This window comes from Gracilinanus agilis, chromosome 4 (genome assembly GCF_016433145.1).
Source record: "Gracilinanus agilis isolate LMUSP501 chromosome 4, AgileGrace, whole genome shotgun sequence".
Taxonomy (NCBI): Eukaryota; Metazoa; Chordata; class Mammalia; order Didelphimorphia; family Didelphidae; genus Gracilinanus; species Gracilinanus agilis.
Window position 1 is genome coordinate 133091114 of NC_058133.1, and position 13592 is coordinate 133104705.

Here is a 13592-nt window from a genome sequence, read left to right on the forward strand (position 1 = left end):
ATGGCTCCAGTTCTGTCCCCCCCCCCCCCTTTTAAAATAAAGGACATTTCTTACCTCTTTTGATGTAGAAGGTTTCACTTTCTTAAAAGCTTCTTCAAAGTGCTCCTGGCTAACCTTGACTTCTCCTATGGAAAAAACAAACACGAGTCTGATTCACTGTTTGGTCTGCTAACTTAGAATAACAGAATGTTGGAGCTTAAAGGTTATTTTAGAGGTCAGTCCCCTAATTTTAGAGATAAGGAAACAGGTCTCTGAAGGTGAATTAACACAGTTAAGAGTCAAACAGCAAGCTAAGGGAATAGTTAAGGCTGGAGCCCAGATTACTGAATTGACATATCACTACTCTTTCCAATGTGTTATGTGGCCTCTTTTATTGTACCTGAATGAATAATGAATAATCTAATACTTAAAAACAGATTAATTCGGGGCAGCTGGGTAGCTCAGTGGCTAGCCCTAGAGATGGGAGGTCCTCAGTTCAAATCTGACCTCAGACACTTCCCAGCTGTGTGACCCTGGGCAAGTCACTTGACCCTCATTGCCTAGCCCTTACCACTCTTCTGCCTTGGAGCCAATACACAGTATTGACTCCAAGACAGAAGGTAAGGGTTAAAACAAAAACAAAAACAAAAAATAAACAGACAGGAGTTTCTCCTACAAATGATTTCATTTCAATACAGATTTAGTAAGATTCAATTTCACTTCACTAATTTATTAGCAACTCCTCTCACTTTTATCAGTGCTACATTGCTCTAGATCCCCATAAATCCAAAATATCAGCTATATGTGAGACTCATTCTAAGGACAATCAACCTTCTATATTCACTAAACAAGTCTGCCTCTCAAGTAGGGTGTAGAGTCAGAGAAGAGTTTCTAAGAACTCTGTAGTGATACTTTATATTTGAAGCAGCTGATGGTGGCAAAATCTAGGTATTATATGCAAACTAACTCAGACCCTTGTGGAGAAAGGAAACTTTTAACTAATCTCTAAAAAGAATAAAATAGAAGATTCTTTTTCTTTTGAAGACCTTACCTTCCATCTTAAAATCAATATTAAAAGTTCTCTTTCTAATAAGCAAGATCCTCATCTCACAAACTTTAATACTTCTTGTCTGTAGAAAGGCTTTGTATAACTTTCTCTTACAGTGTTAAGACTCCCAGGAGAGATAAAAAGGAAAATTTTAGGGAAATTGCTTCAGAAGAAGGTAGGAATGAGTTCCTAAACTGAATTATCTATAGTTAAGAAATAAGCTAGAAAGTCTTCTTTTTTTTTTTTTTCAAACCCTTACCTTCTGCCTTAGAGTCAATACTATGTATTGGTTCTAAGAGTGGTAAGGGCTAGGCAATGGGGGTTAAGTGACTTGCCCAGGGTCACATAGCTGAGAAGTGTCTGAGGCCAGATTTGAACTTAGGACCTCTAGTCTCTAGGTCTGGCTCTCAATATACTGAGCTACTCAGCTGCCCCCTAGAAAGCCTTCTGATAAAAGTAACATGATGAAAAAAAAAAGGACATTTATTTATGCCTATAAGTTAAAAAAAAAAACAAAACAACAAAAAACCCTTTACCTTCTGTCTTAGAATCAATACTATGTATTAGTTTGTGTTATTTGGAATTTTGGGGGTTCCATTGAGAGGTATTTGGGGCTCATTTGAGCCTTAAAATATCTAGATATATGACAAACTTCCTGTGGATGTTTAGGGGACTCTGAAACTACATTTTCCATGATTCAATGGGTTTCCGGTTTTGATGTGATGACATGTACAAAGGTAAAGCGTAGCTTAAATTGGGAGGTCGGGCTTGAGACTTCCTCTTGGTTTATGTAGGAGAGGTGAGAGAAGGTAATGGCTAATGGCGGCAATTTGAATAGATCTTAGTCAGGTACACGGTCGATTTTATTCTACCAACATAACCTTGATTAAAATATTACTTCTCCTTTTACTCTCAGTCCTTACTTATTTTAATTATAACAGGTTCCAAAGCAGAAGAGCAGTAAGGGCTAGGAAATGGGAGTTATGACTTGTCCAGGGTCATACAGCTAGGACATGTCTGAGGTCAGATGTGAACCCAGGACTTCCCATCTCTAGGACTGGCCCTCAATCCACTGAGCCACCCAGCTGCCCCTATACCTCTGAGATTAATATTGAAATAAGCTGATCTGGAAAAGTTATGATTTAGTAATAATGGAATCAAGTTGTTACTTAGACTACTCAAAAAGTTATTGTAAAGCTAGAGGAATATCCTCTACTAAAGCGCATCTCAACTTCTATAAATTAGTAGCTATAGGTTGTTTAGGCAATGTGGGTAATAAGATGCCAAGGTAGACATTTTCTCTGATAACCATAACCTCTCAAACCTCTCCATTACAGAAATGATGGGCCAAAGAAAAAATAACTTCAGTTGTTTCCATGGTCCAGGACATTCAGAATCCAAAAGAATGTAATTCAGCTTCCCTCCAGCAAACAACAACAATCTAGGAAGGACCCTCACTGACCCTGATTCTCACTCTGTAACCCCTCCCTGATTTCCTGCTATGGCTGCAAGGCTAGATAGAAGACCCACCCCTGCACCCTGGTCTCCTCTCCTTCTTCCTGGTGCCACAGAGACCCCAGCCCAGGCTGCGAAAGCGCGTGGGCCTTTACAGCCAGTTTGGTCATTTCCCTTCAGTAGTAGCCTGGCAGTATCAGTGCTGTGAAGCTCTAACTGCTTGTGCTGGGTCAGAGAACTGAAGAACAGCAGGAAGGAGGCCAGTCACCAGGACAGAACCCTGTTGGAGAGGAGGATGTGCAGCACTTTGCCATGCCAAAGTTGGGGCCAGCTGAACCACCCTAAAGTCAGTTGAGGCAAAGTCCTAGACCTAGGCTGGTGAACCATGAATTACTCACTGTGGGAGGAGGCTGAGATACTTTGAGATACAGCTGCCATGAAAATGACAGCCAGAGGGAAGTGAGTCAGGAAATTTGTAATAAGGAAAATAAGGGGAGTGGGAGGGTCAGAGATAACTAGGTGGCTCATTAGATTGAAAGCCAAGATGGGAGGTTCTGGGTTCAAACCTGGCCTCAGACACTGCTTCCTAGCTGTGTGACCCCGAGCAAGTCACTTAACCCTTACTGTCTAGCCCTTACCACTCTTCTGCCTTGGACTGATAATACTGTTATCACCAAGACAGTTTAAAAAAAGAAAGAAAAGGGAAGGAGACTGAAAGGAGCAAAGATTCTAGGGAAAAGAAAACTCAAAGAATTTGAACATAAACAGATAAATCAATAAGAAAAATAGTAACAACAGAAGGAAATATATCTAGGGTGACCTATCCTACCAATCTGAGCTTAACCAGACAGGCAAAAAGGTAGATATTTGATAAATAAGAAGAGTTTAAAACATCTTCAGAAAGAAACCCAGATTCTTTGCCTCTTGAACACCTCAAAGAATACAGAAATGTATAAAAGTAGCAGGCAAGGTGAGGGACAGCATCAGAGGGACAATGGAGACCAGTGAAAGACTTTGTTCTAAATGTACATGAGAAAACAGGGAGAAGGTGAAAACCTGGTGGAGGTGGAAGCAAATGGGGTATCATGGACGATACCTGGAAACATCCTGTCTACAGGTAAAAGCTTCTTTTGTTGGATGACATTACAGCATGGGGAGATACATAAAAGGGGAGAAAAGGTGCAATGAGATATGAGTTCGTGATGTGTTAGGTAAAATCAAAGGTACCAATGAGGGGAAGGTGAGCTCTGTGGTTTCTAGTCTTTCTGACTAGAGCCTATAGGGGAGTTGGTGAAGAGGAGAGATTAAAGATTGGAAGGGGGCAGGGGGTTTACTTTGATGATGGGAGGGAGGTTCTACTGATGAACACTCCCATGAGTGAAGAGAGATGGTTAGTGATACCTAGGGTGGGAGGTATAACACCTGGGGGCAGCTAGCACCTAGAGGAATGGGAGAGCATGGACACAGGGAGATTTCCAGGTAGATGTAGGGGAAAAAAAGAGGTCAAGTGAAGGTACAGACCAGTGGGGAGCTATATAATCTGGGACATGGTTGGAGAAGAGGTTCTCTTCAGGGCAATGGCAGAATGCCTAGATGGGAGTTAAGAATGGGTATTGTGGAAGCTTTGATTGCATAGAAAATACAGAGAAGAGAGAAACATCAGATAATTATCAGAGTCATGAATCAGAGAGAGAAATCCTTTCTGAAAAGGGAAATAAAAAAAAAAAGAAACGTAAAAACTAAGGTATAACACTTGCTGAAGGTGAAAAGAGGAAGGCAGAATATCAAATGAGAAAAGGGGATCTGAGTAAGGGGAGAGTGGGAACAGGGCCATTTTTTCCATTTTTTAGAAAGATTAAAGTAAATGAAAGAACATAATACTGTGTTGACAACAGAAGAAGGAACCTGAAAGCGAAAAGATTCTGCCCAGGCAGGATCCCTAAAGGTCAATGGATGGGTAACCCTTTCAGGTCCCACCTGGGGTTGATTAATTATTGGTATGGGCTCTATTAGTCTTAGATAACGATCATCTGACAGTGTTTCTCCCTCCCCAGAGTGGTGATGGAATAACTACTCCAGGAAGGTACTTAATAAATTTTATCTATGTTGTTAACAAAGGAAAGGAATGATCAGGAATGGGTTGGGGAATAGGAGACCTTATCACTAAATCTATGACACTAATCCCTTAGGACTGTAGGCTGTTCAGTAATGCTGGGCTTATTCTTCACCTCCTCTGGCTCAGCCTGGCCACAGCCAAACCAGAGTAAGCAATCTGTTTGGATGACACAAATATTGATGATTTCTCTCAGCTTCTTACTGCTAGTTGTTGTGTCAGTTTACAGCCTTCAGGAAATACCACCCTTATCACCCTCTTCTTCTTCTCCTACCCACTTCCCGGATCCTCCTCCCCCTGCTCTCCCCCCGGCTCGGTATACCTAAATATCTAGAGATGGTTTAGGTGCCTAAATATCTAGGGGATTCAGAGAGAATCAGAGGATCCACGGTCTAAACTACAGGTCAATCAATGTTCAAGATCAAATATCCAAGGCAAGAGTTTAGGCCAAGGATTTCAGGCAGGGCTCAGCCAAGGCAAAGCCAAAGCCAAAAGGGTTCCCAAAAGACCAAGGGTCTCTGGTCAGGGGGCTGCCAGGGTATTTATACCCTCTCTGACCAACTGCCTTTCCTCCTGTCCTCATGGCCTCTGGGAATATTCCACTGACTCCAACTGTCTTCACCTGTCAACCAAGGTGAGACTCTCAGCTTCCAGAGTCTGATTATGACAGGAGCTATAAGTATTTTTTGTACAAACAGGTCCTTTCCCATTCTTTTTTAACTTTTTGGGATACAGACCTTGAGTGGTGTTCCTGGATTTAAGGGTTTACATTCTTTCAAAACCTTTTGGGACATAATTCCAAATTGCCCTCCAGAATGGTTGGATCAATTAACTCCACCAGCAATGTATATGTTCTAAACATACCCTCTTTTAAAAACAGCAATCAAGAGGAATCAACAAGTAGAAAATTTAATACAATTTTCAGTTCATGTGTTTAGTGTCAAGTTCTTAGTCATGATATAATGTATATTTATTTTATTATTTTCCTTATAGTGGGAATGTGGGTATACTTTTGGAAGAAGGGAGAGAGAGAGCATATTCCAGGCATAGCATAGAACATATAGAATCTGGATTCAATCTTGCCTCTGACATTATTAGTGATGTGGCTATTCTCTTAAACCTCTGTAAAGTTTCAAGTGTCCTTATCTGTAAAATATGGATATGACTTGGCTCAAAAGAGTTGTTGAGAGGCTCAAATAAAATAATGTTTGTAAACTTCCAACATTACCCATTTTGAGGGTTATTAAGAACTAGTCTATCATGTCTAAACAGCTAAAGTTTTCTGTGCTATTGATGACAGCAGACCCCTATATAAGTGTTACCATAAAAGCTATCAGTTGTTGAAATGAGACTGTCCTCTAGAGCAGTTTTAAATCTCATCAGAAAAATGTCCATTTTAATGTGATAATTACAGAGCTACTATGGCCAGATTTTCATACCACCAGAAATTCTTCTTGTGAAGAGATTTCCCAACAATAAAAATTAAGCTGTAATTGAAGGGCCTAGAGATATACTTACCTTTTTTGTTACCACTCTTGTGAGTTGCCATTTCCTGTCTTAGGACACAGATGGAAGCTTCTCTTATCAAAAGATAGAGATCGGCACCTCTGTAGCATAGAGAGAAATAAAATAGGTGCTTAGGTGGTTATTTGTTTGTCTTATTGCCTAAAATTATCACATACACTGGAGAATGCAAAATTGAGAAGAATATCTCTGACAGAGGTATTTGGTTATCTTATTGCCTAAAATTATCACATACAATGGAGATTGCAAAATTGAGAAGAATATCTCTGACAGAGGCAAAAATCACGTTGATCAAAAACATCTTAAACTAAATATTCAGGGAAGAAATCGACCCAAGAGAATGAAGTGAACTAGCCAAGACTGAAAGGAAGGCAATCTGAGCTTTTTTTGGGGATGGGAAGGGAAGAATACTTTTCCTTTTCTTCCTAAAATTAGAAAATGAATAAAACTAGCCTATCTCATTACAGACCTTACATTAGCTATATCTATATTTGACATTGTAATAAAGGATTTTAGCCTTGCCATTTTGGCTTAGGGCAAACCTGTCAGTTGCCCTGGATGGAATGTTGAAGAGGGCATCAGCTACTTAGCAGATTCCAACTGGCAGTTGAGCTGAGAGTATAAAAAGCCCTGGAAACCCAGAGCCAGGTTCTTCCCTGACCTGACTTCATCCTGACCACTCATCTACCCTTCCCCTGGGCCCAGGTGGTGGGAGTAAAGGGTGGGATTGAAAAAGGTGTCGGGAGTGAGAACGTGGGAAATTAGGATTTAGGACCCAATCAACTAGAGCAACACAATGTTATTATTAACATCATCTACAAGATTAGCCAAAAGATCAACTCAATTTCCTAACCAGAGACCACTTCACTGGCCGAGGGCTGCCTGCCTTACCAAGCCCTCTTACCATTGCCTTGTTCCTTCCCCAATTACCAATAAACCCCATAGGCTTAACCAGTGAATCCTGTGATTATTTCCTTACCATCAAAGGTTAGGAGGACAGGCAACAGGCAGGGATTCTGAGCAGCGAGGGCTGGAACAAACTCCATTGCTGAGGGGCAGGAAGCTCTACATCCACTTCCTGCCAGTCTGCCATTAACCAAAAGGAGGCAGTTTCCTCAGCAGGGAGGGGCCGGCTGCCTGACATCTTAAAGGAGCCTGGTGGGTAGCAATGAGGTTTCACAGGGCACTCAGTTCTCAGGGTTTGGATCCTTGTACTTCCATAAACAAGCTTCAAGCCCAACTGAGGTTGCTCACTCCATCCTAACAACTAGCACTATCCACCTGCTAGCCTATTACCAGCTCAAGGCCCTTGTTGTCTCACTTATTCATTACAACATCCAAATGTTTTTTATACTCTGAAAAGAAAAGAATTAAGTAACCAACTTTTAAATTCTTAGCTGCCACATTTTCATCCATAAAATCCATGACTGGTGGACCTATGAAATGTAGAAAATGACATGTACACCACATTTTCATTTTTTAAATTATTTATTTTAAAGCCCTTAACTTCTGTGTATTGGCTCCTTGGTGGAAGAGTGGTAAGGGTGGGCAATGGGGGTCAAGTGACCTGCCCAGGGTCACACAGCTGGGAAGTGGCTGAAGCCGGATTTGAAACTAGGACCTCCCATCTCTAGGCTTGACTCTCAATCCACTGAGCTACCCAGCTGCCCTATATCACATTTTCAAATGGAGAGAATATAAACACCAAGAAACCTCTCGTGTGCTCTGTTCATGCAAAAGGAATCTCAAGTGGATACATCATCAACTATTAAGTAAGACACAAAAAGCTGATGGGACTTTGCCCATTTTATTACTTTGACAAAATGCTCTGGTACAAGATTAACTTGTTATACTCAATTGAATGCTCCTGGCCAATGGAAGCAGCAAATACTACTTTGCCTGTATTACAGGTTTAAAAAAAAAAACAACTTGTATAACTTAGGAGGGAACAGTTATTTTGAAAAAAGAGCTTAGTTACCAAAAGCCTCCAGAGTTCTCCCTTGTAGCATTATGATCTCTGGATGAAAAAGAACGTCACTTTAGACAAAAAACTTACTTACTATATAAAGCTAAAAGACCCTCAAAATGACTTAAGAAATAGTAATTTGAGGAAGTGCAACTAAAGAATTTTATGATTCTAAAAATATACTGGCTTTTTTATTCCTCCCACCAACTTTTCTCATCAGGACTGCCTTAGCTACTTGTTAGAAAACTTTTCACATTCCTGGTCATGAACATTACTTACATAACATACATTTATGGAAATAAAAATCATGTTTCATGGGAAGGCTTTGCTTTATGCTATTAGAAAACCAAAAGCTAAAATCTTAACCAATTAAACTCACAAAACTCCCTTTGTCTTAAATATATTTATCTTTATTTCTGAAAAGTAGGAATGAATAAAGCTCTTGTAAGGCTTCTAAGATCATTTAACGCTTCTTGTCTAGGCTCATTTACTGAATTAGCTCAAGCCTGGTGTTAACAACGTGAAGGTTGGGGGCTAGGTTGGCTCCTATAAAGTTTAGGTGCAAAGAAACAAGGATTCTGTTATGGCACCAGAATTCTGTTCAGCTTTGCCAAATGTAGTCAAGTATGGGAAAAGATAAAAAGGCAAAGATAGATCAGTGAAGCTTATCCCCAATACTTGAAAACAGCTATGTTTTGTCAGTAGAACAATCATTTCATTTTCATTTGCAAAAGTTTACTTAGAAAACTTCCAAATCATGAGGGAGAAATCCATTAGCTAATTGGGCTAAAATTCACCATATTAATTCCGCTTTATCATAGGGGGACACTGAGACTTCAGAGTTCCTGGAGCATAAAAGAATAGCAGTACATTTTAGTGTTGACTAAATTAAAGTTTTATTTTTTGCTCTTATATCTAGAAATAATTAAGGATATTTACATAAATACATTTTAAAAGCCAAGGGTGGAAATGTCTGAATCATAGCTTACATAACTTTCTATCATGCAATATAATTTCTGGTATTTTAAAGTGCATGTTAAAGAATATAATATTTGATAGAAAACATTCTGCTGTAAGGTGGAACTACAAAGACAAAATAACGATTACAAAATACATTGACAACAGTGATATAACCTCAAAAATTTTAATACATGTGAGAAGTCTGGGAAATCGGAGTGAATTTTGTAATCTCACCCTTGATGTGTTACAGCCCCAATTTGTTTACATTTCATTTCTTATAACAGAAAATAAAATTGGCTAAAATTAATAGCAGAAAATCCTATTTGGTAAATAATTCATCCAACAGTAAGCCCATTAAGCCCTTGTCCATGAAAATTTTCAGTATTTCTATCAATTTGAACGACTTGGCAATTATTCATATCTGCTTTTATACCTAGGTAGAAAGAATAAATAAGACAAACAGAATTTGTATAGAGGAAAAAATGAAAAGGGTATTTAGGGGGAGCAGCTGGGTAGCTCAGTGGAGTGAGAGTCAGGCCTAGAGACAGGAGGTCCTAGGTTCAAACCCGGCCTCAGCCACTTCCCAGCTGTGTGACCCTGGGCAAGTCACTTGACCCCCATTGCCCACCCTTACCACTCTTCTACCTATGAGACAATACACCGAAAGTACAAGGGTTTAAAAAAACAAAACCAAAAAACGGTATTTAGGAATTAAAGGTCAGGAGATGAAACCTTTTATTCACAGTACTACATATTTCATTATCTCATCAAGAACATTCCTTTTGGGGGCACAGCTGGGTAGCTCAGTGGATTGAGAGCCCAGCCTAGAAACGGGAGGTCCTAGGTTCAAATCCAGCCTCAGACACTTCCCAGCTGTGTGACCCCGGGCAAGTCACTTGACCCCCATTGCCCACCCTTACCACTCTTCCAAGTAGGAGCCAATACATAGAAATTAAGGGTTTAAACATCAAAACAAAACAACAACATTCCTTTTGTTAAATTGGAGGAAACAGTAAATACTTACGAGAAGTAATCACATCTAGAGTCATAAGCAATGGCCTCTAGGCTGACAGAAACATCTAAAGGAGGTGTGGTTCCATTCTAAAATGGGGGAAGAGAGAAATGGAGATTATTCAGTGGCATTTTGTTGGAATGTTCATTTAAGCTTAGGCACTATGACTGTATAATGGTAATTGATTACTAATGGTACCTAATATATTTCATCTCAAAAGACAAAAGGTTCAGAAATGGGTGATGAAATCTGCACAGTCTATATACTAAGAGAAATAATCCACATTAGTGAATATTAAAGAATTTTGATGTTATTCAAGGGAAAAAACACGATTCTAAACCATAAGTTAAAACAGGCACTCATTTTCTTTATATGGCTAAATTTAGTATTACCAGCACAGAATAATGACAAGAGTGTTAAACTGGGACTCAGAAAAACTTGGGTTTATGCCTCACTTCTATTATTTATACTAGCTGTTTGAGTAGGGGGAAGGCATTTAATTTCCCTGTCGTTGTTTCCTAATCTATAAAATCTCTATATTGTGTATATTATTCATAGAGTTGTTGTAAAGCTCAGATAATAAATATAAAACTACTTTGTAAACCTTAAAGTGACAGATATTTTATTGATGTCATGTTTTTACATTGCTGACACTTTCAGAACTCATCCAGAGAATGATTCCCTATAATTGAATATGAGAAAAAACAATCCAGCAATACATCAAAAAATTCCGATCTTATATTTTTTCCAGTTATACTATTTAAGTCACTGTACATATCGTTTCCTTGGCTCTAGTTAATTTACTCTGCAATAGGTTATGTAAATCTTTCCCTGATTTTTATATTTATTTTGTTTTTTACACTATTTGTTTGAGAACTCTGCAAACAATAGATCTCTATTTGCTTCCAGTACTTTGCTTTTATAAATGCTATCACACATATTTTGGTATAAATGGATCCATTTACTTTATCAGTGACTTTGGGATATAAAAGGCATTAATTAAAATAAAGAACACTACTATGCAAAAAAAAGTTCTAAAACTAGGTATTTATTACTGATATTGAAAGGCAACATTTAACAACAGCATTTAAAATTCTATTCTGTAGTGTAAGACCCCAGATATTTATGAGGAGTCTAATTCTATAGCCCTTTTCGTCTGTAAAAATGCTATTAAGCTCAGACATAGTAAGATAATATGTCTAATATAGTATAGTGAAACTTTGCAAAATAAAACTATGTAAAAAAAGGTTTTTTTAAAAATTCTGTTTAAGTAGATAATATTATTAACCAAGCATTAAAATCTAAACAATAACCTACCTAATCATCCTAATTTGATTAGTTGATTGGGCCCAGGAAAAATGGAAATTTAAACTCTCTCAATTCTGAAAAATACTTTAAGCTCCAAGCTAAGCAGACAGAGTTATAGAAAGAAAAGGCTTGGTTGCTGCTTTAAAACCACCTTATTAATTACATTACTGCTTAAATCGTGATGATATGCCCAAAACAGAGGCCATTAGCAGATGATAAACATGATTTCCTTTACTCACCTTTGTGATAGTTTTCAAGATGGCAAAACGATCAGCAGGAGATGGGAGACCCACAAAAAGGGTTTTATCTAGCCGGCCAGGCCTCAAGATGGCCCTGTCAATAGAATCTATTAAGAAAAGAAAAAAAAATTGAAAACGAAAATTCTTCTAAAAACAATTTGCATGGGAGATAGAAAAACCACATTTTTTAGCAACAATCTATCCTTGTCAGTTCAGAAAACTAAGTGTATATTTCAATGTGTAGCTAGGGTTTGAAACATTTAAAAACTTTTCTTTGGATATTTGTTGCACAACATTAACCCCATGCCTTTTAAAAAATTTAAACCCTTACCTTCTGTCTTAGGATCAATACTCTGGGTATTGATTGGTATTGTGTATTTGCAGAAGAGCAATAAGGGCTAGACAGTACGGATTAAGTGACTTGTCCTGAGTCACACAGCTAGACAGGAAGTGTCTGAGGCCAGATTTGAACCCAAATCATCCTGTCTTTAGGCCTGGCTCTTAATCCACTGAGCCACCTAGCTGCCCCCAACATTAACCTTTTTTTAAAAAAAGTTTATATTGTTAAGAGGATGAACTGAAATGTGTGAGGAAGATAGAGAAGGGCAAGCTATCCAACAAGAGGTTTTCTGATTTTTAGCAATTTCACTGAATTTAATTTAGTGGTGCCTCATAGTTTTTTCAGCACTAGTACTTATGAGGAGAATATTGTGGAAGGCAACCACATTCTCAGAGCTAATTCAGAAATAGCCTCTTAGGCTGGCCCAGTACAGCAATTCTTATGGAGTACTACTCAGTCTCATTCTTGGTCTTGTAGAAATATCTTACAAACATGAGGTTCCTTATTCACTATAAATGTTTCTGGCTATTAACTTCTTATGTTTTATAAATTACAACATGGAGATAAAATTCACAAGAACTGATTTCCTATGTATATGGGAGTTTGTTATCCATGAGGGATAGGAATGAGTGGTACATTAGAAGTTTATAATTGAAATCCTGATTCGTCAGCAAGAGTATCACCTAGAGCCCCAAACTGGCAAATGATTTAGACATAAAGGCATCATAAACAAATTATAGGATAAAGGAAAAAATTATTTATTAGATATAACTAAGGATAGGGTAAGAGTTCATGAACAAAATAAGCTAGATATCACAGGAGGTAAAATGAGTAATTTTTAAAAAATTTAAATATTTTATTTTTTTAGAAAAATTTTCCATGGTTACATGTTTTTACTTTCCCCTTCACCACCACCCCCCCATAGCCTACACACATTTCCACTGGTTTTAACATGTGTAAAACGAGTAATTTTAATGAAATAAAATTAAAGTTTTTGCATAATCCAAACCAGTTCATCTAAAATTAGAAGAGAAACAGGAAATAGGGAAAAAAATTTTGCAGTAAGCTTTTCTGATTAAGGTCTCATTTTAAAGATATAATGGAAAATGAGTTTAATTTAAAATAAGAGTCATCCACAAAAGACAGTCAAAGGATATGAATAGTCATTTTTCAAGGAAGAAATAAAAGCTATCACAGGATTATTTCCTACAGTTATATTATCAACAAATCTTGTATGATTTTAATGTGTGGATGAAAGATACCTTCTTATAAGAGAACCTACTATATGTTGCCATTTTGTTCTGTTGAATAAAATATTTTTCATAATTAATAACAATAACAAGAAATATAAGCTATCAAGAGCCATATGAAAAAGAAAATGTTCTAAATCATTAATAATTGGAGAAATGCAAGTTAAACAACTCTGAGCAATAATTATACACCTGCCAGATTAATTATGTTGACAAAAAAGGAAAATAACAAATTTTGAAGTGATTGTGGGAAACAGGTAAATTAACATACTGCTAATAGAACTATGAACTGGTATAGCCATTCTGGAAAGCAATTTGTCACTATACCAACAGGCCATTAAATGTGCATATTTTTTGCCCTAATGATACTGCTACTAGGTTTATAAACAAAAGAGAGA

At 37.8% G+C, this 13592-nt stretch overlaps 1 protein-coding gene across 2 annotated transcripts in view; it reads right to left on the minus strand.

Moving 5' to 3' along the window:
• NVL (nuclear VCP like) overlaps positions 1-13592 on the minus strand; it is a 113971-nt gene that overhangs the window by 23005 nt on the left and 77374 nt on the right. For both annotated transcript variants that reach the window (XM_044676361.1, XM_044676362.1), the window contains 4 exons: positions 11605-11711; positions 10070-10146; positions 6114-6202; positions 55-125 (listed from right to left, as the gene is read on the minus strand). In XM_044676361.1, the coding sequence (XP_044532296.1) occupies positions 55-125; positions 6114-6202; positions 10070-10146; positions 11605-11711 (344 nt within the window). The remainder of the gene's footprint in view (positions 1-54; positions 126-6113; positions 6203-10069; positions 10147-11604; positions 11712-13592) is intronic.